This window comes from Lycorma delicatula, chromosome 6 (genome assembly GCF_047948215.1).
Source record: "Lycorma delicatula isolate Av1 chromosome 6, ASM4794821v1, whole genome shotgun sequence".
NCBI classification, from domain to species: Eukaryota; Metazoa; Arthropoda; class Insecta; order Hemiptera; family Fulgoridae; genus Lycorma; species Lycorma delicatula.
In genome coordinates, this window is record NC_134460.1 from 57,821,133 (window position 1) to 57,846,086 (window position 24,954).

Here is a 24,954-nt window from a genome sequence, read left to right on the forward strand (position 1 = left end):
AGTTTTTAACTTGCAATCGGTTCCAATTTACCGGAACCATAAGCAAATTTGTATACAAAAAAAGACATGAAGAGAGGGGTTTCCATTGAAATCCCTCAAAGGACTGTACATATATACATATCTTATACAGTATACATAGATATATAATAAACATAAATAAGAACATACAAAGATGGATTCAAAGAACATTGATCAAGTTCAGAACACATAGTATATAAAAGAAAACACAAAAAATATTCTTATCAATCAATCACACAAAGAATAACTAATCAAACAAAGAAACAGTGAAACAAATCAGAGAACCAATAAAATAAGTGGTAAAACGAAATGAACAATTTTGACGATGAACCTAATGACCTCAAATTTCGGAGAACTTACAGATCTAATATATGCAATCCTTTTAGCCGCCTAATATCCTCGCTGTTATCCGGAAAAACCACGAGCCAGTTCAAATCTTTTTTTCAGTCTCATTTAGTATCTTGTACCAATTCACCACATCTCCTCTTGAACTGTTGGCAATCCTACATAATCTTGTATTTCACTGCTTTTCGCAAACTACACGTTTCTTTTATACTTCTCAATAGTTTGTTCTGGAATCGCTGTGCGATTTCAAAGTTAATCTCACCGTATCCTACAGTTAGATTCCATAGGTCCAAATTAGTTTCAGGATTGCTGGGTACTACCGCTTGTTAAATAATGAAAGTAGCGACCCTCTACCTAGCGCAACCAGTACATCTACCTCAACTTAATGTTAAACTGCGTCCTTTCTCTCATGACTCCTCCATGTCAAACGGCGATCCAGATTCAATTCTATGAATCGCATACAAAATGAAAACGCCATTAAGTTGAACTCGCTGGCAGTTATCCGTCCTCATCTCAAACATAACATGCGTAGATTTAGCCGGATTAACCTTCATCTTCCATCTACTCGTTAATTAAGACCCAATACTCTGTATGCTGACCTTATCGTAGTTACTGGTAAATTATAAACTGTATTGAATCTAATTAACCACCTAAATAAAATATTTATTTTTAATTTAAACATTGAGAATTCTACGTACACTATTATTTTTTGTGGTAATACATTTAGGTTTTTCATTTTCAAGAAACAACCTTTTTTTATCAATCAAGTCTCATTTTTTCTGGCTAAAAAACACCAACAGCAATACAATTCATATAGGTAAATTATTTTATTCAATTACGAAATAGAACCAGTTTACATAATAGACAAAGTCACTAAAAAATATATATATGTATAATTATGGTAAAAATGCAACCAAGATAAAAATTTAATAAGCTAGATATCACATTTTACTACAGTTAATGTTTAGCTTTTAAAGTCTGTTTACTTTTAACGATTTACTTTTAAAACTACAGTTGTTTAATCTATTCACTAAACTTTATACATCTGCCAAGTTTAAACCGAGGAAAAGCTGTTGTATAGGAAATTTAAAACAAAGATAATTTGAGTTTTTATTAAGCTATCTTTAATAATGTTAATCATTTTAAATGGTTGATTTTTTAAAAAATGTTTATTAAATCCTCTTACGAAGTCAGTCTTATATAAAACAATTATGTTACAAAGTAGACTTAAGGATTATATTTATAAGCAAGGAATTTGTAAGTACTGATTATAATCTTTGTAAGTATTATAGGATTTATAAATATTTATAGATTAAATAAGAATTTATAGTAAGAATAAATTGCGACTTGAATAAAACACTTACATTATAATTACATTATTGACTTCAGTTGTAAAACAAATTTATTTATTTATTCTTTTAAATTTATTTTTATCGTTTATTTATCCTCTTATAAAAATGTAGTTTAAACGTTAAAAAAGTTAGGTTATTACGTTGTAGGAATATAAGAAATAGAGCTATTTTTAATGGTAACGCTTAGCCGTTTAATCTTATTTTACCGAAATTATGATAAATTTAAAGAACACGATAGAAATTGTTTGAAAAATAAAATTACCAGTTTTAATAAAAAAAAAAGGTACATAGTTAAACATTAAAGAAAAATAATTTACAAAATAAAACTTACCACTATTAAGATTAAGAAAGGATTACGCATGATTTTGGTATAACAATACATTAGAAAAATTCCTTATCCAGCTATGTTTATGTTTGACGGATGGATCATAATGCTATCGGACTTCATCAGACTACTATCATGGTCAATTGCTATCTTGCCTTGAGTCTTAATATTATTATTAGCATTAGCATTATCATTATTATTATTATGAATATTATTATTAATATTATTATTATTATTATCACTATTACTTACATCATTACTTCATTAAAATTATTGTAGTAAAATATTTTTGGGACATAAATTTACTAAACTGCCTATTTCTACACAGTTAGTTTTATTTATTATTATTTTTATTTGAAATAATATTGTACAAAACAATATAACGTATAGAATCATGTCATAATAGCCATATAAATTGCAATATGCTAATGGATACAATGTATTTGAGTATCTGATTTTATAGTACGCAATCGATCTTATATTCAATTTCCGGTTACAGGTCGAACGCTACGGTTAATAGGTATTAATGTGCCTTCGCACGTACGGAGAGGAGAAATGGTTGTACTGCAGTGTCAATACGATCTACAAAAGGATCGTTTATATTCGGCCACTTGGTATAAGGACCACGAAGAATTTTACAGATACGTACCCAAATCGAGTCCATCTCAACATAGCTATCCAATGGAAGGAATTAATTTGGATGTAAGTATTTTTTAATTTTTATTTTATTTTAAATTTATTAAAAATATTAAGAAATTTTTAGCTTTTAAAAAATAAGGTTTAAAAAATATAAATAAAATTATTAACCAAAATAGTAAAAATAATCCCAATCAATTTCATTTGGGTTAATACAGCAGAATAAAAAAATCTTTAGCGAACTTCTGTCATCTACACAAACCGGTTTCTAATATTAAAAAACCTCATGAATTCAAAATACAGAAATGTTTTAATTATAAGAAATTAACACATAGCTGATTATTTTAATATCAATCATGGGATGGTTAATACCAATACTTTTCCCCTTTTTGCCAAAAAATAATTTAAAAAATATTTACCACAGTCTAGAATTTAGATAATCATAAATTAAAAATATAAAAATAATCTGAAGAAGATTAAATTTTACTATATATTACAAACAACAACCAAACCACCATATCTATATACATTCTAGTAAATTAAATAATATTTAAACAAAATGCTAATAAATTACATGAAGGCTGAAAAGCAATTGGCTGTTTCTAAATATGTATAAATTACAATATACTTTACATCATTTTATGGTCTAATTTATGTCACTGTAATTGTACGCAGTTCCCGGAAGATTGCAAAAGGCGTGCTGATGAACATCATTAAATGGCACTACGATTATGCGGTACTGTTTGAAAATTTTATTTGAAGTGTTAAGGTTGTCTGTCATATTGGCGCGGCTTCATGAATCATAATAATCATTATTGGTCTGATCTTAATCTCCAAAAAACGATTGATTGGGCTACTTCATGCAAGAAACCATGAATGTTGAACGTTACTTTAACTCCAATAAAATGTTGTGCGGCCCGAAATGTTTTACCTGGTAACAAACGAACAAGTACCAACCGTATTTTGCTTTAACTGTTAGGGACTGGCCCTATGTTCACTTTCCAGGACGATGACTAGACTTAAAGATACAAATTACTATACATTACAAATTAATGCAGCCCAAATCTATGTTTCTTGTAAACCAAACTTGAATCACAGAATTACTTATTATGAATGTTGTCCAAGGAAAAAGAGAACGTCAGAGCAAACCTCAGACGACTGATACACTTTAAAATAGAATCCATCAAAGTACAATACGGTAGTCATGTCCAGTTTTTATGGAAGGCCACAGAAAATATACCAATCCATTTAAGAAAAGATATGGAAAATACTGGAGGGCACAATGAATTGTATATGTAGTTTTGAGATAACTTTTTATAATTATTACACAACATTTGACAACATCCATGGCTATTTCATTTATTTATGGAGAAAAATAACTTTCTGTAATCAAGAACTTACTTTCCTACAACCTTCGCTGTTTATAATTTTTTATAATAAGTTTTAAAATTTAACTTAAGTATCACAAAAGAATTCGAACTTAATTTAAAAAGTACTATTCATTAAATATTGTACGTAACTAAAAATATAAACTATACGCCATCCAATGTTCATAAACAGTTCATCAACAGTGTCTACAATAGTACAACCTACGCAGATTTTAAATAGCTATTTTTGAAAGCATGTAAAGTTATACAAAAACAACCTATATAACAAATATAAATACATACAAATAGAACCTAAAAGATTAAGGAATATAATTTTAGGAAACAATTCCGGAGATTAAAAATAAATAATTAGGTAAAGTGCTAAAGGAGCCAAGAATCTTTTGCTTCTTTTTATTATGTAAGTCAATTCTCAGAGTTAGGTAATTTACGTAGTTATTAAATCCATATATTTATGAATTTACTATACTGCATTAACGCCTGATTCTCAAAGAGAAATATACCATAATAATTTCGAATTTTACGTTGTTTGAACCTCTTTTGTAACTCCAAAAATGCATCATTGATTTTTATTTTATAAGTATAAAACAATTTCTACAGCACCTACATTACTGCCGTCCCAGAAAGAAGCGCCCTAAATGTGTCAGAATGGACGGTTCTTGACGAAGAATTTTCGTCGGACCATAGAGCTATAGTTTTCACTATCCAGCAGGTCCGACCAATTGAGCCTTTCCAAATGAGCCTTTGAGTGCCCACGGAAGCGCAAATCAAGAGAACTGTGGGAGCTGCAGCCGACATGTTGGCATCCATGCAGGGCATAGGCCCATCGTTCGGTGACGCGTGCAACCAGACAACCAAAGGTATCCGGGATGTCCGGGGACGGCCACGTGAGGACCACCAGGAAGAGCGTTTACTGGTGTTCAGACTCTATTGTCAAACTGAGAACAACAGTTCTGGCCGCAAGAAGACGTCTACAGCGGGCCAGAGGCCACTGCGTGGCACGATCTTGTACACGTTATCGATTGGCAAGAAATGACCTCAGCGCCGCTATCAAAAGTGTGAAGGCGGCGGCCCGGTATAAACTCATTGAAGGGCTTGACGACAATCCATGGGAGAGGGCTTAAGAAATAGTGATGGAAGAGGCTTGGCCGGTCCCTTCCCCAGCTGACTCGAGGTTAGGCAATAAGGACCTGTTCCCTGCCTTGGGGAGTGTTGAACGAGAATGGAGTGTCATCGTGAGAACAGATTCACTATTGGTGAGCTCATTTGGGCCACCAGGAAAATAAATATCCAAAAACGTCCGGGGACGGACTCCATTCCGGCAGTAATCGTCAAGAACTTTGTAAGGGATTACCCGTGGACGGTTCTTGATGCCATGAACGGGATCCTACCGTGGTGCTACTTTCTAGGATGCTGAAAGGGAGCCCGGCTGGCTTTAATCGCAAAGTCAGGAGCCGGCGTCTGTGATGGTTCTAGGTACAGGGCTATTTGCCTGCTATATTTTATGGACAAACTTCTAGAAAGATTGCTCGCTGAACCAATAACGACTAAGGTTGACGCGTCTGGAAGCTTCTCCCTCAATCAATATGGTTTTGTACGAGAGGAGATCAGCACCGATGCGGTCAAGCATGTCCTTGGCTGGGTGAGGGACCGTGCGAGCGGCTCCAGGCGGATGAGGAGGATACCTTTGGTTGTCCTTCTCAATGTCAGTGACCTGTTCAATAGCAGTCCATGGTCCGTGGTAATTAACGCAAAGAAAGATCGGGGAATCAGTGATTATTTAATTGCCACTATTAATGGCAACGACGATGATGAAGCACGGAGACTCTGGATCCTCCGAGCTCGAAGGCACCTCCCGGGGTTGTGTAATGCTTAATTGCGGGTCCGGCCCCGGTAGGGGGAAATGGTGAAGTGCAGGTTTAGTCGGTAGGGCTCAGGCACACATAAGCCCTCTAATAACATCTTGCAAAACCTTTTAGCAAACCCGATACGTTGTGCGTAAATGGCATTCCTCCCTTCACCAGCAAAAATAAATAAAAAAAAGGAATCAAAAACTAGCAAGAAAAAATCGTATAAATACTATCTAAAAACTTATCATATGCTTAGGTTGAAATTTATTTTGTTTCTTTTAATATTTGTATGCATTTTTTAATAAAAAATATTATTATTAATATATTAACTTTCATTCCTAATAATGCAATAAAACCATTCGCTACACACTTTTAAAATCTGCTTTTTATTCACTTTTATTCGATAACCCACATGATAAGTTTCAAACATTTTACTTTCCCCGAACATAGAAAATTGTGTTTCCGTTCGCTATTTGAATTATTGGTACATACGTATTAACGCCACCGCAGCTACAGCTTTATTTAAAAAGAAAGTAGTCAATCGGATTTCGGTGGAAAATGAGCCGATATAGAGTTTAACATAGATTCAAAACAGTCTCTTTATTCATTTTAATAAACGGTTATTTATATTTATTTATTTTATAAATATAATTTAACCAAACTTAACCTACACTCGCTTCGCTCGCTAACCTTGATTAATTAACAGGAGTGTTTTGATTATTTAAATAATAAATAATTGCAATAATTACTGAATTTATTAAATAAATACTCAAAAAATTACGGTGTTAATTAGTCAAGGTTAGCGAGCGAAGCGAGCGTAGGTTAAGTTATATTTATAAAATAAATTAATAAAAATAACCATTTATTAAAATTAATAAAGCGACTGTTCATTTTCCACCGAAATCTGATTGATTACTTTGTTTTTAAATAAAGCTGTAGCTGCGGTGGCGTTAATACGTAAGTACCGAATTATTCAATAAGCGTAGCACCATTTTAATCTTACAGGTACAAACAAACGTACTTCATTAAAACAATTCTAATTTCTGGAGAAAAAGATACAAAATTAAAAAAATTCTTGATCCAAAAAACCCTTTTTGGAGACCGAAAAAATTCTTGAAGACCGAAAAACCCTTGATCCATAGAAAATAGCTACAAGTCAAAAAAGCACTAAATAAAAAAATGAGAGACAATCACACAATTATGACTCGCTGCATAAGCGCGTATGAAAAATACACCTCTACAGAGTCAACATAACCACAACTTTTTTTTTATCTTAAATTGAACGTAATTAAAAAACATATCAAACAATTTTCATCAAATTTTCACATGAACAACTTCAGATACATTACTACAGTATTTCTAAATTTTAGTGAAATTGATCTAGACGTTTTGAAGATTTTTGAGTTACAAAATGTTACATATAAGGTAATTATATAGAAAGAAGGAAACCCGATTTTTAATAAATGATATTTTCGTACACCTCATATCTCAAAACATGAAAAAATTTATTTTCACGCCAACACCAAGAAACCGAAAGTAATACCGCACATTTTTTCGAAAAGTTTAAAAAAAAGCAGAGCGGCGATTAAAAGTTAAATAAAAATATAGAGCGATTTCAAATTACAAATACTGCAATAAAAACAAAACATTCAACCCATCTTTACAATTTTCATAAGTATTGTAAGAGAAAATTTCAGGAATTTTTATGTTTCTAAAATACTTTTCGTGTAAAATAATCGCCTCTGAGAGAGGATTTTCCCCTTTTTATCGTATTATTTATTAACCCTCCCGTTAAATATTTTAATAATTTAATCATAGTGGTTAAATACAATTTAATTGACGATTGAGAATAAATTTCTTTCACTCTAATTTTTAAAAATATTTAATTGTTTTTTCATTGAGGGTGCTTTCATATCAAACAAAACGCAATAATGAGAAATTATTATGAAACAGGTAACAAACAATATCATACGTTTTTATTCAATTACTTTAAAAAGACAATTTTAATGACATTAAGTCTAATATGGAAATACCTTTCCGAATATCTCTATACTTAAATAAAACAATCAGAAGAACTACTTCCACATCTGACTAAATAAAACTAAGAAAAACCTATCACATGAAAACGATAGAGAAATCAGTATAACAACCGGTTTTTTTTTTATAAAGATGAAACATTTAGGATTCACAATGAAGAGTTAACGCTAAATAATGCTCATACAAAAAAATTAAAGATGTGTTTAAATGTTTTAGCAGAATTCAAGAAAAAAATAACAAATGTTGGGAAAGCTATGAAAGCATAATTTGAAGTGCTGAATAGTACATTTAATTAAAACATAAACGGTTAAAAAACCAGCCGAAATTTAAATTATTGTCCGTTATCTTGGGAAAGAGAGGATCATTTATTAGTTTGTGGTTTTAATTAAATAATTTCTTAAACGATAAATAAACATCGCTACTTCTTTGTAAAGATCTACATTTATTTTCTATTATATTAGTACTCAACTGCAGTCACTGTTTCTCGATTCATGCATGGTAGAAGGAAAAAATATCGACAGCTTCTCTTACTATCACTTATGCCCATTCACAAAAAATGGTGAATACGCATTACTGCGTATTGATGCTTTTCACTGCCTCAGCCCCTCAGCCATCAAACCGCTTAATACTTTCAGATAATGACGTTATTTAATGTAAGCATCAATCTTATTCTCAGTTTACATTGTAACGGGTGTATGGAATGTGTGGTGTGTGCAGCAATTAATAATAACACGAGAGGTCTGGAGGTCCCGGGTTCGAATCCCCGATCAGGCATGGCATTTTCACACACTACAAAATTACCATTTCATCTCGTCCTCTGAATCAATACCTAACGGTGGTACCGAAGGCTATAAATAAATAAAAAAAAGAGTAACACGAGATACCGTGAGATTATCGATACAAAATCGCATTGATCATAATCCACTTAGTAATGAAATTAATTACTAAAGGAAAATCCAACTAAAAGAATATTTTAATAATATGCCTTGTCGAAGGGTTGCAGTACTTAGCATACACTTAATATACTAAGAGAGTTTTAATCGGAAGTATTTCCTTGGATTCAGTTACATAAATGGAAGTATTTTTACAGGACAGCTATTGCAATTAAGTTAGTAAAAATTGATACATGAAATTAAATAAATATATCTTAACCACTAATACAACTGAATTTCATCACTATTACTATCAACTGACTGAGCTCCTTGTAAACCTCTTAAAAGCTCTATTGACTTAGTTTAAGTAAGATTGTACTGTGTATGAGGGGTACGTGGGGGAAGCGTAAAGTAAATTATTGTGAATTACACAAAATGAGCATTGTTTGAAAACTTTGATTTATTTTCAATAATCATAATAATAGTACACTAATGATCTTTTATAAAATTTTATTTACGAAAAAAAAGTAATTAAAGTTTTATTCACAACTATTTTAAGGTATTTACAAAGACGTACTGTAAAGAAAGTGAGAGTTTATCAGTGTTTTGATAAGGTGATCTATTAGTTATTTTGTCTATTTTAATTCCCCGTTAATTAAACAAATAGGTACGGATATGATTGTATTATCATACTTTCAAAATGAATATCACACGAGAAATCAATTAAATCTGCTGGCAAGAGTGAGTGAGGGCCATGAATAATAGCAATTATGAATAGAAAACATGAAAAAAAAAAAAACGGGATTAGAAATATTTAGTTATTTGTCAACATGACACTTAACATTGTGTGTTGTAATGCATTAACTGTAAAATAAAAAAAAAAAAAACGTTATTCATTTTTGTTACTACAAAAGTACATAATTTTGAGTTTAACCCGAGCTTTATAACTTGTACGTCAGAGTCAGTGATTCAAACCCAGATGCAATTAGACCACGAAATCGTTATAGTAGTGTATCTGGCTAGAAGGGTCAATTAGCAGCTTTGACTGTTAATCTAAATTAGTTAAACTTATCACTCTCCAATTAATACACAAAACTTATGATTTATCTATATTTATAAAAGTGACTCATCTTAAATTATTAAGTTATTTATCAACCTACAGAATATTTTTTATCCCACATCGATCGACCTATATTCATTTTTCAGAAATTATAGTCGTGTAATAAAATTACAGATACTTTAGTAGTTTAAAGATATTGCTCAAAATTAAAAATAAAAGCGATTGACGATGAAAAAAAAGAGTTCATCATCTAATTTTCAATATTAGGAGTATATACATTATTCTCTTATCTTAAATTTTTAGTTTTCTATCACTCCAAAGCAATAATTTTCTTTAAAAAGTTAAAAAAATTGTACACAGATTGAGATAAGACCTAAAAACATAAGATAAAATAAAAAAAAGTTTAATTTCATAAGATAGTAAATTCATTCCGTTGTAAAGTTTAATTAAGGAAAAATTAAAAATAATCATATGAAAGAAATATTCGATTTTTTCCTGTTTCCAAATTTATATTAGAGAATAATTATAGTAATTCCAAAAAAAAGTATTATTAGCTGTAAATATAAACAACAAACACATATGTACAAGATGTATGTAATTTTTTAAACAGTTGGAGACAAATAATTGAGGAATAGGGTTTCGATATTTTTTTATTAATACTACACTGGATGACAAGTAATCTAAATTTTGATCGTCCAGTCCAAAATGGCGGCCAACAACGTGTTTATTTCAGGTAGCTAGAAATACGGTTGAATGCTCTCCTTTAATTTTTTTGTTATTTGAGGTATCCCGATTCTCTGATAAGAGGGGCTAACTCAGTAAGCACCAGTTTAGAGTATTTGACCTTCAGAAGGGCGGAAGGGGTATCTTCAGGAGGGCTGGACTACCGATGCGTTCGTTACCTCACGGTTGCCAGAATACTAAATATTTTACAGATATTCTTTAAAGAAAAAAAAATTAGTCATTTTACTTCACAATATTTTTGTTGCCATGGTGACAAAAGCCAGCCAGTTATTTTTTTTCATTCTCTATTGTATGCGAAATGCAGATAAGTAATAATTTCTTATAAACATACGTACCGGTAATAATTTTAGTTGTTTCATCTTTATTATCATCTTTAATCTGATAAAAAGCCGAGGTGCAGATTCTCGCGTCGGATTTATTATTGTAAAATTCAATTAATTCTTTTCTATATTACAAGACCATGCTTTAAACGCTTTCCAGCATTTTGAGATAGTATTCTAGTGTTAAAAAACCGCATTTATATTGATAATTAGCTTAAAATCGGTGAGAATACCAAATGAATAGTTTTCTTTTATTTGTTCGTAACATACACCGATAAATATGCTACTGCGCATGCATAGAAAAACTAATTTACATTTAGATATTAAAGATCAAAGCAATTGTAATATCTATCTAAACCAATATATAAAAAAACAATTAATTATGAATGATTGACTGCCGCTATAGGGAATCCTCTGACTTCATAAATAGTCTATAGTATGTTAATACTATAAAATACATTTATAACAAACTATGAATTTTTACGTAGAAGCGGTTTGATCGATAAATTTACTGTATATTGCGGCTTTATATGAAATTATTTTAGTCTCTCTATACAATAAAAAAAAAAAAAATTAACTTGAAAAATGATGTTACACCCCGTTTTCGCTGAAAGTAATGATGACCGATTGATTGAAAAACCTCATCATAATTTTTCTTAAATTTACAAGATGAAGAAGTAGATTTATTGAACAATTCATAGTGAAAACTGGGTTTGAGGTGAATTGGCATAAACGAATTTCGCTCGCACTAGTGTCTCGAGAACGGTGGCCGCTAAACGCATGGGTCTAGAACCTATCGAATCGGGTGAAGTAGATTTATTGAAAAATTCATAGTGAAAAGTGGGTTTGAGGTGAATTTGCATACGCGAATTTCGCTCGCGCTAGTGTTTCGAGAACGGTGGCCGCTAAACGCATGGGACTAGGACCTATCGTTTCGGGTGAAGTAGATTTATTGAAAAATTCATAGTGAAAAGTGGGTTTCAGGTGAATTGGCATAAGCGAATTTTTCTCGCGCTAGTGTTTCGAGAACGGTGGTCGCTAAACGCATGGGACTAGGACCTATCGTTTCGGGTGAAGTAGATTTATTGAAAAAATCATAGTGAAAAGTGGGTTTGAGGTGAATTGGCATAAGCGAATTTCGCTTGCGGTAGTGTCTCGAGAACGGTGGCCGCTAAACGCATGGGCCTAGAACCTATCGTTTTGGGTGCTCTCAAAGTATATTTCTGTTAAGCCATTCAAAATCAAATTAAAAATGGCCTAGGACGCACCTTTTTCAGGATACGCCCTTTTTTAATTTAATGAAAGATACGTCTGAGAAATCCCGTTTTTTGTGCATAATATAGGTAAAATAACATCAGCTGACAATAATTACCTATCACAACTATAAAAATTAAAATCATTACTTTCAGTGAAAGTAATGATGACTGATTGATGCAGAACATCATTATAAAATTACAGCGTTAACTAAGTAGTTGTTATATTATAAAAAAGTTTGAATCGTAAATGATTATAATTGTATAATTACATAATGATAAATGATATAACACATATATCGCTGAAAGTAATGACGATCTACATCATCATAAATTTGAAATTAATCACGGTTTTTGCAATTGAAACATATGTTTTACAACAAATTTTTCAACAGTTTTAACAGTAAATTTAACGTGAACACACATTCATCATTGAAAGTAGCCGTTCTTTATTCGAATAAACCGGTGAAAAGAAACCCTCGGGTTCGAACTTCATTTAATTGTCGGTTATTTTTTGTAATTTTACAGGCATCTCAAACCCGTACTTTACTATGTATTTTGCAGTAAATCTATTCTTTCAGATTGCAAATTTAATTAGAAATACATGTTCATCCTAGAAAACATGACATCAGGTTCAACCGTCAAATTTCTGTCAGGGGTCAAAGGTCATCAAGACGTTCGAACCCGAGGTTTCTATGCTATTTATCCTGAAAATTTTAAAGCAATCGGTCCTTTGGTTCTCGCGTGATGCTGTTGCAAACAGATAAATTTTTTGCATTTATATGATACATAAAAAAGTATAAAAGATTATCAATTTTCAGATTCAAATTTAAGCATGAAAAATTCAGAAATCAGATGATAAATTTATAAGAGGAATTTAAAGTTTTATAATTAATACGCCAATAATCTTGTCACTAAGTATATTGAAAATATGTACAAGACAGGTTTAAATTGTAATTCCAGTTGTGATAAAACTAAACGCACAAAATAAAACATAGCATATTTACCTGGACGCATTGTATCCTGAAGCAACGTGTTTATAATGTATTCTAGTTATTAGATTAACATGTTTTTCAATAGGAATATTAAACTATTTATCTTGTACTTACCAAAATTATAAAAGAATATTTAATAACGATTTCACACGGTAGACGTATATAAATCCGTTTACGGTATTTATATGAAATGAAAAATATTGAATACTTTAATTTTATAATATACGTTAACTTAACTCAAACACGATTCAAGGTAGACTCATAGCGGTGTTAAGTGTACAACTACCAGAACGAGGTATGTGTTGCGCGCGCATTATATCTACTAGCTAGCTGATAGCTTTTTTTACCTTTTAAGTTTTTTTTAAACACTAAATTAAACCACGAAACGACAAATAACTCCAAAACGACAGCTAATATGAAATTACAGACCAACCAAACGATACAGGTCACTAATTAGCCCGTAAAGAAAAGTTATCAGTACGGCACTAACACAAAGTAACGAAAACAAAAAAAACACAAGAACGTAAAATAACTTAATGAAACACGAACGAAACATCACAAAACAACAAACGAAACAACGAATAACAAAAAGAACAACAAAAATCGTGATAATGAACACACAGTGGGCATTCGAACACAGAGTAAAAACAACACGTCTGTACTCTCACAGATCTTAACCTAACCTCCAAAGCCGATAGCTTGGTCTCCGATGACGTCACAACGCGCCTGTTCAGACAGGCAGCGTTGAAGTGCGTAGTCTTGTTTGTCATATTTACATGTATTTTAGTTCTGTATATAAATAGTATTTATTGTTTAACATTCAAACTTATGCGCCAACCGGGTCCATTATTAATCTCTAATTGTAGAGATTATTTATTTTTAATTGTTTAATTTTTTAATTTTATGGACAATTTTACACTTGTAATATTATTAATTACGTATTACGTATACGTATATATTACGTATTATACTAGTAATACGTAATATTATTAATTACGTATTACGTATTATACTAGTAATACGTAATCTCCATACACTCTCAATCTTATAGAACCCTGATGTTAATACGATTAAAGATGTATTTTTTAAAAATAAGCCAGTTTGTCAGGTATATTTTTCAGCTTATACTTCATCAAACTATAAATTCTGATTTTATTGAACCAAAAGCATACCATAACTTGGGATTTAAAGGATTTTATTTATTTCCCTCCCTGATCAAATATATTGAAGTATTGCAATATCTGAATCATTGTTTTTTTTTAAAATGTGTATATTTGAATTTTTTCTATATGATCGCTAATTTTTGCTTTAATGCCTCCGGAATATCAGAAATGAATATTTCGTTATGCGCTAGTTGAAAGAGATATGCTTAAATGTTTATTAAATAAAATGTTAAAAAATCGGAAAAATATCCATTTTCTCTCCTACTTCCCTAGATAACTCGACAACTTTTCATTTTAGAGAAGAGATCGACCTTTTCTTTAGAGAAAAAGGTTTTGTTATTAAATTTTACACATAATATCATCGGTTGCAAATCAATAAATACGTTATTATTCATACAAAAATAATAACTCAAAAGATGAAAAAAAAAAAAAAACCGTTTTGGGAATTTTTTCGAGTACTTATATCGCAGATAGGACTTCAGTTTTTTCCTCAAATAACCTTTTGATATGATAAAGCAACACGCCAAATTTCAACAAAATCGGTCCGACAATTTTTCCACAATAATTTTGCCATCCAGATTTTTAAAAAAATGCGATTTTTCCAAATTGTGTAGAGCCTGTAATAAAGTATTTAGACACTTCAAAATTTAATCACATATAAAATAGCATTTTATGTGTAATATTGGGCATATGTGTAATATCTCGGTCTTTCATCCGGGACCTCCGGATGAAAGACCGAGACGCTACCCCTCGCTTCACGGAGACCGGCAATTAACCCATATAAGTTTTCAAAATGCGTTTCAATGCTCTTTTATATTGATTAAATTTTCAAGTATCTAGAGACTTTATTTCAGTCTCTACACAATTTGTAAAAATCGCATTTTTTTGTTTAAATTTGGATTGCAAATTTGTTGTTATTGTGCAAAATCTATCAGAAAGATTTCTTTTTTGAAATTTGGTGTGTTGTTTTATCAAATCATTATCTTTTTTGTTGCAAAATCTGAAGGTACTATGTATAATATAAGTAGTAGAAAAAAATTTCCAAAAAATATTTTTTCATTTTTTGACAGTTTTGGCTATTTTTGCATCAATAATAATGTATTTTCTATTCGAAACCGATGATATTGTGTGTGAAATTTAATAACGAAATTTTTTCTTTTTCGATGTTTCTCTAAAATGATCAGTTATCTAGGGAAATTGGAGAAAAATGGATATTTTTCTTTATATGATTTCTTTACATTTTTTTTAATAAAAAAAATTAAGCACACATTTTTAAACTAGCTCGTAGTAAAATAATCATTTCTGATGATATCTTGGAGGCGTTAAAACAAAAATTAGCGATAATATAGAAAAAGTCCAACCCAAAACAAATACCGCATAGATTACTAACCCAACTGAATTAATAAAACATAAAATAACACTCGTATATATTCAAAACATTTTTCATCATACAAAAACATAAAAATACATTATGATGTTCCTATTTCGGGCTTTACTACCACGGCTTCTGATCCTGTGAGGCACGTAGACTGTTCGGGAGAGCGGCCGTGTCCGAACACGGCCATCTGCCGAGAGGACCGTACACCACAGGGTATAAGAAAACCGTATTAAACGAACCATCGTGAAGAGGCGGTACGAGAGTCAAAAATGACAAACTAGGCTTAGGAGCCTCTATATTGCGTAACCTATAAATGGAAACCGCACAAAAATTCCGGCCGCGAAACTGACCGTTTTCGCAATTAAATTTTAAACTATAAAAAGCTAGACATCACCCCACACCGTTCCACGAAGAGACCACAATTTCATTTAGTCAGCAAATGGGACTCCCTCCGGAGAAAGGGGCGCATTTCTCCCTCCAAATCACGCCGGGATTACTAGGCTGAAAAGCTTAGTCTATCACGGTCAGAACCAGTAAATAAATTACACCATGTTCCATACGGATAGGAACGCAAATTACCAAATTCGTCCATAAATAAAACTTAAAATTTATAACCGCCACTAAATAACCGATGAAATCCGCCCGATAATAGAAAGATACAGCAGCAAGGGACATTATTCAGGCTCTGCGGTCTGTAGGGAGAAATATTGAAACTCCCGCCATTCTTGCGTTCCGTTCCGTTCCCCTAATCCTGTGCTCCCTTAAATTACAGAAATTTAAGCATTCGGGAATCAAACACATTCTTTTTCAAAATATGTTCTACTTCAGGAACAAACTAAAAATAATAAATAATAATAAGAAAGGGATTTAGCCTATACCCTCGTTACCACTAATCCTCGAAAATAAAAAAATGAAATATCAGAATCGTTTTTCTTTTAAAATTTATTCTATCATCTGAAAGAAATTGTGTCCAAGAAATCCTCATCACCTTACACCTAAGTGTATCTTTAGCTTTCTAGTACCCTGAGTTCTAATTCTCGTTCAAAATTTAATTAATCTGTATTAGTTTTAAATTTCTCAATCGAACTAGACCTTAATAGGTTTCTTCATTAGAAATGAAAAAAAGTCGAGGATTATCCCACTAATTCTTTTAGTAATTTTTTTAAAGTAAATAATGTACTGATTAATGATATTCTCCTAGTGGTTGCTTTGTGCAACTGTTTACTGGTAATAATTATTTATTTAAATTTTTATTTAGGAATAAAAATCATTTGAGATATAAAAATGTTAAAAATTTTTAAAATGGAAACTTTTCTTATTCGTTTATCAGAACAATTACATCAGTAAATAAACTTTTTTTTATAACTATTCCTAATTGAAATAGCTAATATTAAAATTAAAACAAAGTAAATAAGAAGTTAATGAACGAAATATCAGTGATCCAAAACCATCTAATTTGGGAAAGAGAATGAGAAAAAAATGAGAACTTGGTTAACAGTCCTTGTTTTTTAAAAGTTTTACGTGTTTTTTTTTTTTTTTATACAGAAATAGTTAAATTAGTAAAATTCATTTTAATCAAAAAGGTTTCATATTCTAATTTTGGTAGTAAAATTAAAAGGTACAAGGACAAAGAAAAGAGGTTGTAAAATAAAAGTAAGATTATCCTGTACTTTTCCGTTATATAAAGCGATTAATTAAGCTTGAAATATATCAGTAAAAATATATTTAACCATATTTTAAACCGCAAGTCTTTGATATAAAGCTTTTGATAAAGTAGTTTTTATTTCAAGTGATTTCGATGTCAGTAGACTGATCTTGTTACCAAATATTTCTTTGGCTTTTGAAATTCAAGAACTGATCTCACTTTTACCCTTTCTATCAGAGGAAGTGATTCTTCCCAAACACTTAAACTCTTTAATTTGAAATATTCTTACACCCTCCAAAAAATTAACATTTTAAAAATTATAAATAAAATTAAATGAAACACATTAGGTTATTTATTATTTTTATTTATATAGATAAAGTTGTGTTTGGTGTTTCGTTCTATAGTGGTTATCAAATTAACTATAGAAAAAAATTTATCACCTTCCCATTATTTGATTGTACGATTGCATGTGTCCTAACATTTAGGATGCATTTGGATGTACAATTTTCATGGAAAAATATACAATTTTTTTCAAAAAAGAAGAATATAAAGATGTTACACATTTTATTACATGCATTTACATTACTTTAACGCTATTTTATATGCTTCATGTCCGGTCATTAAATAGATAAGGTTATATATGACTTCCGAATGTATATGTAGCTTAACGACGACAACATGAGTGTCTCTTACAACATTATGGCCGTTTTAATTGAACTTTTTTTCTCTTTTTCTGTTTACGTACGGTGGGTGCATCAAATGTTTTACTACCCGCTGTTGGAATTTGATGTGGAACATTACAAATGGACATACGGGGTAAACAAACACAGTGGGTGGATTACGAATGTAATGGAGGGAGTAGAATTCTGTTATGGTACATGAAATAAATGTACGCGTTTGAACGCAGGTCAGGAATCAGTCGTAAATATAGAACAGGGTGGTGACGTCGCGTTCACTGATGCTGCTGTTGCTAATTGCGAATGGTAATTGCACTCTAGCATTATTTCAGCGGTTACAATTGCTGACAAAATTAACGTGTACAAACAGGTTGAAAAAATAAAAACACTGAAACAGAAAAACAAACAGATGTACTTAGTAATATGTACACCAGAACTCTATTTATTGTTCTTTCATTAAACTCTATGTTTTAAAAAAACAAAAAAGTATAGCCGCTATAATCTTTTTTAAAATTTATTATTGATTCCTCGTACAAATGTATATATATATATATATTTATATATATATTAAATAAAATTGAGTCCACGCATGCGTATGTAGTTAAATTATTAAAAATTCCGAATTAACTAAAAATATGGTCAATTGCTAATCTCTAGAAAAAATTAAACATAAAGGATTCGGATTTTTTTTTGTCTTAAATCGTGTACTACTGATTGGTTACGATTAAGTAATCACAAGTAAATTACATTAAAAAAAAGCACGTAAAAGGCGTGGGTTTATAGCGAACACCCTCAAAATAAACATATGTGTGTATATATATATATACTAAGTATGCATAAAAAGTCTGTATAAATAAACACACTTGCATTAATTGGGTTTATTAACGTAGTGGATACTTTTTTCACTAGATCAGGGATTCACTAGAACAACAGATAGTTAAACATTAGAAAACGTAATAACTCTTTAAAAATTAGAAACTAATCATATTAAAATTATGTAACGACGTATTTTTCCAAACGATTTTTACAGCTAATTATGAGAATCTTCTTCAGTGAAATTACAGTTTCATTGTTTGACACTTCTTATGGAAAATGTCACAATAAGAATGGTTCCAAAACCGAGCAAACCTGCAGAAGATGTAGAGACCTATCAGCCTTTTACCGAATCGGTATAAGATCTTTAAGAGGCTGTTCCTCGGCCTAATTAAACCTATTTTAGTAGAAGGGGTTGTTATTGCTGACCATGAATTTCGTTTCCGTAGTGAGTATTCCAGCATTAAACAAATTCATCGAATTGTTGATGTCATCACCCGTTGTTTGGAAAGAAAGGAATAGTTCTCAGCGGTATTTTTGGATATCAAACAGGCTTTCTATAAGTTATGGTTGTTTGGTCTGCTTAACAAACTTAAAATCACAACAATATTATTTGGTATTACGCAACTACTTGATGGACGGTTCTCACAGATTAAACATGACCAAGAGTTATCAGACTTTTTTGATACGAAATCGAAGTTTACGGAGAGTACAGCCTTGGGTCCAGTTTTGTATTCAGTCTACTCTGCTGATCTTCCTAGCACAGAAAATATATAACTCTTGCATCATTTGCTGATGACACTGCGATTATAGCGTTTGACGTTAACCCAACATTGACGTCGGAGAAACTGCAATCGGAATTAAATCTTCTCAGTAAATGGCTAGTCAAATAGAAGGTACCGTGTTAATACTGCAAAGTCGAATCATTTGACGTTTGCGATGAGGAGAGGAGTTTTTCCACGAGTCTGCCTAGATGGAATTCATGTTCCTTCATTCGGACAACGTACAATAGCTAGGACTTCATTTTGATCACCGCCTAACATGGAAAAATCAGATGAGAGAAAAGAGGAAACAATTAAATATCAAACTCAGGCGGTTGAACTGGTTAGTTAGAACAAGATCCGTGTTATCGTTAAATAACAAACGTTTGTTTACAAGGCGTTTTTAAATCCAATATGGACCTACAGGATAAAACACAGGGGTACGACGAGCAACAGCAATACCGATATCATCCAAACGTTCCAGAACAAAGAGATGAGGAACATTTAGAAGGCACCATGGTTTGCAAAGAACAAGGAGATCCACGATTACCTAGGGATGCCATCTATTCGTGAAGAAATTCACTGGCTAAGTTAAAAGTATGTATTTAAACTTAACGCGCACGAAAACCATTTGAGTCTTTATCTTTTTGATAATAGTGAAGATGTGAGAAGATTATAGTGGCTACATGTACTGGATGTAGAGAGTATTGAGCGTAGAATATCATCCTTTTGTTTCTGAAATCCTAGCTGATACTATTTAAAAGTTATTTTAATTTAGTAATATGAATTCTTTTGTTTTGTTATAACCATCTGACGATTTCGGACGCCACGCGACTCCTTCCTTACATAACCCTTATGGTCTTTACAGGAGGTCATCTTCAGTACCTCGGCAATGACATATTTCAGTTAAGCCTCAACCAGGATGCCACCAATGGGAATGTCGCTTGTGGCATTCGCATCGGAGTCATCCTGGTCGATGCGAGTGCCACTAGCGACATTCCCATCGTTGTCCTACTAACATAAACTCCAAACATATCTAGCCAAGTCTCAAACATAACTAAATGACGTACGAAAAACGAAGAAGTGAACTCTACCTACCCGAAAGGTAAAAATGAGAGTTCAACACACAACGAATTATAAAACGCAACACAAAAACACAACAAAACATAAAAATACATAATGTATCAAAATAACAATAAAACCAAACATAAACACAAAGAAGGAAAGTCCAAGCGGAACATCACACACCTTCAGCGATCCTTTCTTTCGCCAAATATGTAGTAAAATTTTCTACGATCAACCATTCAACCATTCGGCCCGGATTTTCCAATTAACACGGAGACCAAGTGTCGACTCGATAATACCAAGCCGAAAAATGGTCCTCGTGTGTATTATATCATAGCACATTCATATATCACATGATAAGCATCGTCCATCAATCCGCATTGCGGATGTATACCAAGCCAAATTTCTGGTCTGTCCCTTAAAGCAGCATGCCCAGAAAGAAACTGATTCACATACTTGTTCGGGTGAACCCAAGAGGCGTCCCGCAAATCAACAACATTAGGGAAAAAATCATGCGCATAACGCTCACATTGTGTCTCATCTCATCTGGCCTGCCACAGGGTGACACCATGATGTTCTACCTCTTTATTTTCTCCGAAGTCAATTCACCTGAACACTTAGCAACATAACGTTGTTGCCTCTCAGATGCAATCAAGTCTATAAGTTTCACTCCTACGATCACCAAGATCGTCTCTCGTGTAATTGGACGGTAACCACCCGTTATCCTTAGCAATATAAGGCGTTGAGCCCGTAACAAAATAACCCGATAACTTTTAAATTTTATCCTATCCGTCCAAATAGGAGCCGTATATTGCTTCAGCTATAATTATGCGAGGCAGACAAGCTATAATTGTCTCGCAGACGCCCTTATACATGAAACTCATAGTCTTAAAATTAAAACCCCAAGCAGGATTGACCACACGTCGAATTCCGAAGAAGGCATTACAGGCCTTCCCCGCGACGTATTGAAGGTGGCTTCTTAAACGTGAAATTGTCAAATTGTCTCATATATGACTTGTGACAATTTTTTATACTCAATTTCTTGTCCTGTTCTGATAACCATTTAATTTTACTTTTCTCAATACCTTTGTTAAGTTACGTTACCATTTAACTTTTATTTTCTGAACAGTTAATTTTCGAATTGTTTTTTCTTTCTTTTTTTTTGTTACGGTTAGTTATATTTTACTCATTATACATTTTGTTGTATTGTACTTTGTTTAAATTTTTATTATATTATCTTGGAAAGTATTACTACATGCCTCCCTTTCACGTCATTGTTAATATGTACAACTTACTTATAGTTTCATTGTTCAAAAAAATGAGTAAACAAAGCAATACACAAAAAGAAAAAGTTTATGTGTTTGTAAATTTATTATTGGTCAACTGCATTCATATTTTGATGTTTTTTTATAGTTACAAACTACACAAAAACATCAATTTTTTTAAATATGATTTATTTCTATGGAGTTATTTTTAAAAAAAATTGATTCTGTTGTATGTAGTCCACCTGTAAGCATTTCTAATTGTGTGCCTGCGTGTGAACGTGCGCCTGATCTGTCCAGTGTATTATTTAGTACAATCGCTTCAGTTTAATTTGTATTCTCTTGGGTTGCTGTGTTTGTCGATTCTTGTTTTATTAATTTGCTGTATGATTCATACCAGATTTATACCATAGAATCTATCCAAGCTTATACGATCAATTGTTGAAGTACTCCTCTTTCCAGTAAATGCAATCTGGTACACCACAGAAATACTGTGGTGTGATGTTTATATAAAAATCTTGTAATTTATTGAAATCGACTACTTTATTATTGTGCTGTACCATAGAAGAAGATAGCAATAGAAAGAAGTTTTAAATAATAAAATATTATTCAAGAGAAGGGATATTTTTTGTCAAAAGAAATATTAATGGCTTGTAAAACAAGAAAAAAGTGTCCAATCATTTCTTCTTTAAAAATCATTTTTTGTAATATATGATGTATTTAACTCAGCTATTCATCAATTAAATTAAATTTTTATATAATTCTTTTCAAGAATTCAGATTATGAATTTTAAGAATTCAAAATTAAGAAAAAACGTTACACTAACAAATGTCCAGAAACGCTTAGTTTACCGCCTACTTGCATTTTATATTTTTAACTTAAAATGTTATTTCTCAGGATTGGTTAATCGTATCGATTTGAAATTTCGCATACTTCTAGGGTACTTAGAGGTTTACTCGGTTAAAAATAATGTAAGCTAAATTCTCAATTCATTTCAGAATGTCGGGGATGTGAACCTGTTTATTATTAATATCTCTGCAACCGCTGGTTTATTTAAATGATATCTTTTTAAAACGAAAATGTTAAGCGGTTTATAATAAAGAAAGTGATACCTTATTTATCCATATCCATTCATAAATAACAAAGTTATGACAAAGATTTCTAGAACGAGAAATTAGGTTAAAAAAAAAAAAAAGTTCATTTCCTCTCGAATAAAATTAAATAACTGCACATGATTTCAACTATTAACCCACGCCCATCTATTTAGCGCTCAGCGGAACTGTGAGGTTTGCAATGTAAAATTTTCCGTACACCACTTATTCATGGATCATCCAATATTCGGTTCTATTCGACGACAATTGCACCTAGGTTCAGATGTAAAGGCATTTACTCAACTGAAAAAATACACCAAAAGATTGCTGCAGTTTCTGTAACAGTTCTGAAGAACTTAATTTACCAGTTTTGGTTACGTGAAGATACCTTACGGAATACTGTGTGCGCAGTGAAAATAGTCTAGTGGTGATATTCGAATGTTTATTACCCATTTGTTATTCAAGTTCCCGTTTGTTATCCAATATAATAGTTTGGGGTTTATTATCTAGTTATTTACGATCATTTAGTTTTATTTAAATCGCTAATGACCATTATCGTTATTGCGACTATAAACAATGAAAAAAACTTTTTTATTTGTCTAAAAGCTTATTATCCAAACAGGAACAAAGAATTCCAAAATTAGTTTAACTAAAAACATGATTTTAAAATGTTTTATTAATGAACCTATTTATCAGTCAAACTAATAGTTTAAAACAAAGATAAAGAAAGTTTTAGAATTTTGAGAATTCAACATTTAAAAACATGAATGACAATTTATGAGAAAAGTGTGTCATATAAAATAAAACAACATTTAATTACTTCAAAGGGAATAAATTAAGACTTCAAAATACAGCTAGTTGAATAAAAATAAAGACCATAATTCGTTTAGTAAATAATGTTTATGATCGGAGTAATATTATTAAATAATAACCTACAAAAAATGTAGTTAAATAGTTAATGAAAATTTTATAACATCTATTTAAATGGGATATAAGGAGACAGCTGTAGAATTTTCTTACGACATTATAATAAAAAAGATGGGTGTTGCACATAAAATGATTGTAATAAAAAATGTTTGAATAATACGTAGATAACATTTTTATTCGCCACATTTATAGTGCCATTAAATCTTTTTTTATAAAGTTTAAAATAATAAGTCCATGCAAAATTATTATTATTAACTGAAGTACAATGCTAACTCCCATAATTTATTATTTAAACTCTATATTTTGATATCACAGCAGTATTAAAATTTAGAATAAATGCGTAATCTAATCCAATATGCAAGATATAAAAAATAAAAATACTTTAAATAGGAACGAATTACTAAATAAACTGTAAATCTAAATTATTATTGTACATTCACCTAACGGAAAAAAGAAAGAAACTTCTATTTCTTTTATTTAAAATATTTAAAAATCATTAGATTTACTTTTGATCTGTTTTTGCACTTATTTAAACTTTACGTAGTATATAGAGTATTAAAATATATACAGAGCATTAAATTGTAACTGATCTCCTACTAAAATCTATCCACAAAAAAATTATTTATAAAGTACAGTAATAAAATACTAAAAAAGAATTCTCTTGCAACATAACAGTTCCTCCGGTAAATCTATTATAACTCAAGTTACAGCTAGCTAAAGTACAAAAGGACTTGGTATACGGACGAAATGCCAGCGGCGGAGAGATGTATCCCTTTGATCGCTGCATTTAACCCGCCTGGAAGCAGTTCCTTTTGGGTGAATGACAATGTTGTTGACACCCTAATGTTTCTGTCATATATTCGTTAATGAGAATACTATATAGTAAATTTCATAACAAAAAAGTTAGCTAAGTTGTTGATAAACTTTTATGAAATCTGAGTAAAACTTGCATTTTAACAGTTTCGTAAACTAATGAATAC

The 24,954-nt window shown here is 31.3% G+C and overlaps 1 protein-coding gene across 1 annotated transcript in view; it reads left to right on the plus strand.

The window, feature by feature from the left end:
- Nucleotides 1–24,954, plus strand: part of LOC142326865 (uncharacterized) — a 434,477-nt gene that overhangs the window by 293,875 nt on the left and 115,648 nt on the right. Inside the window, exon 3 of the mRNA XM_075369599.1 lies at nt 2,540–2,742. Coding sequence (XP_075225714.1) covers nt 2,540–2,742 — 203 coding nt within the window. The remainder of the gene's footprint in view (nt 1–2,539; nt 2,743–24,954) is intronic.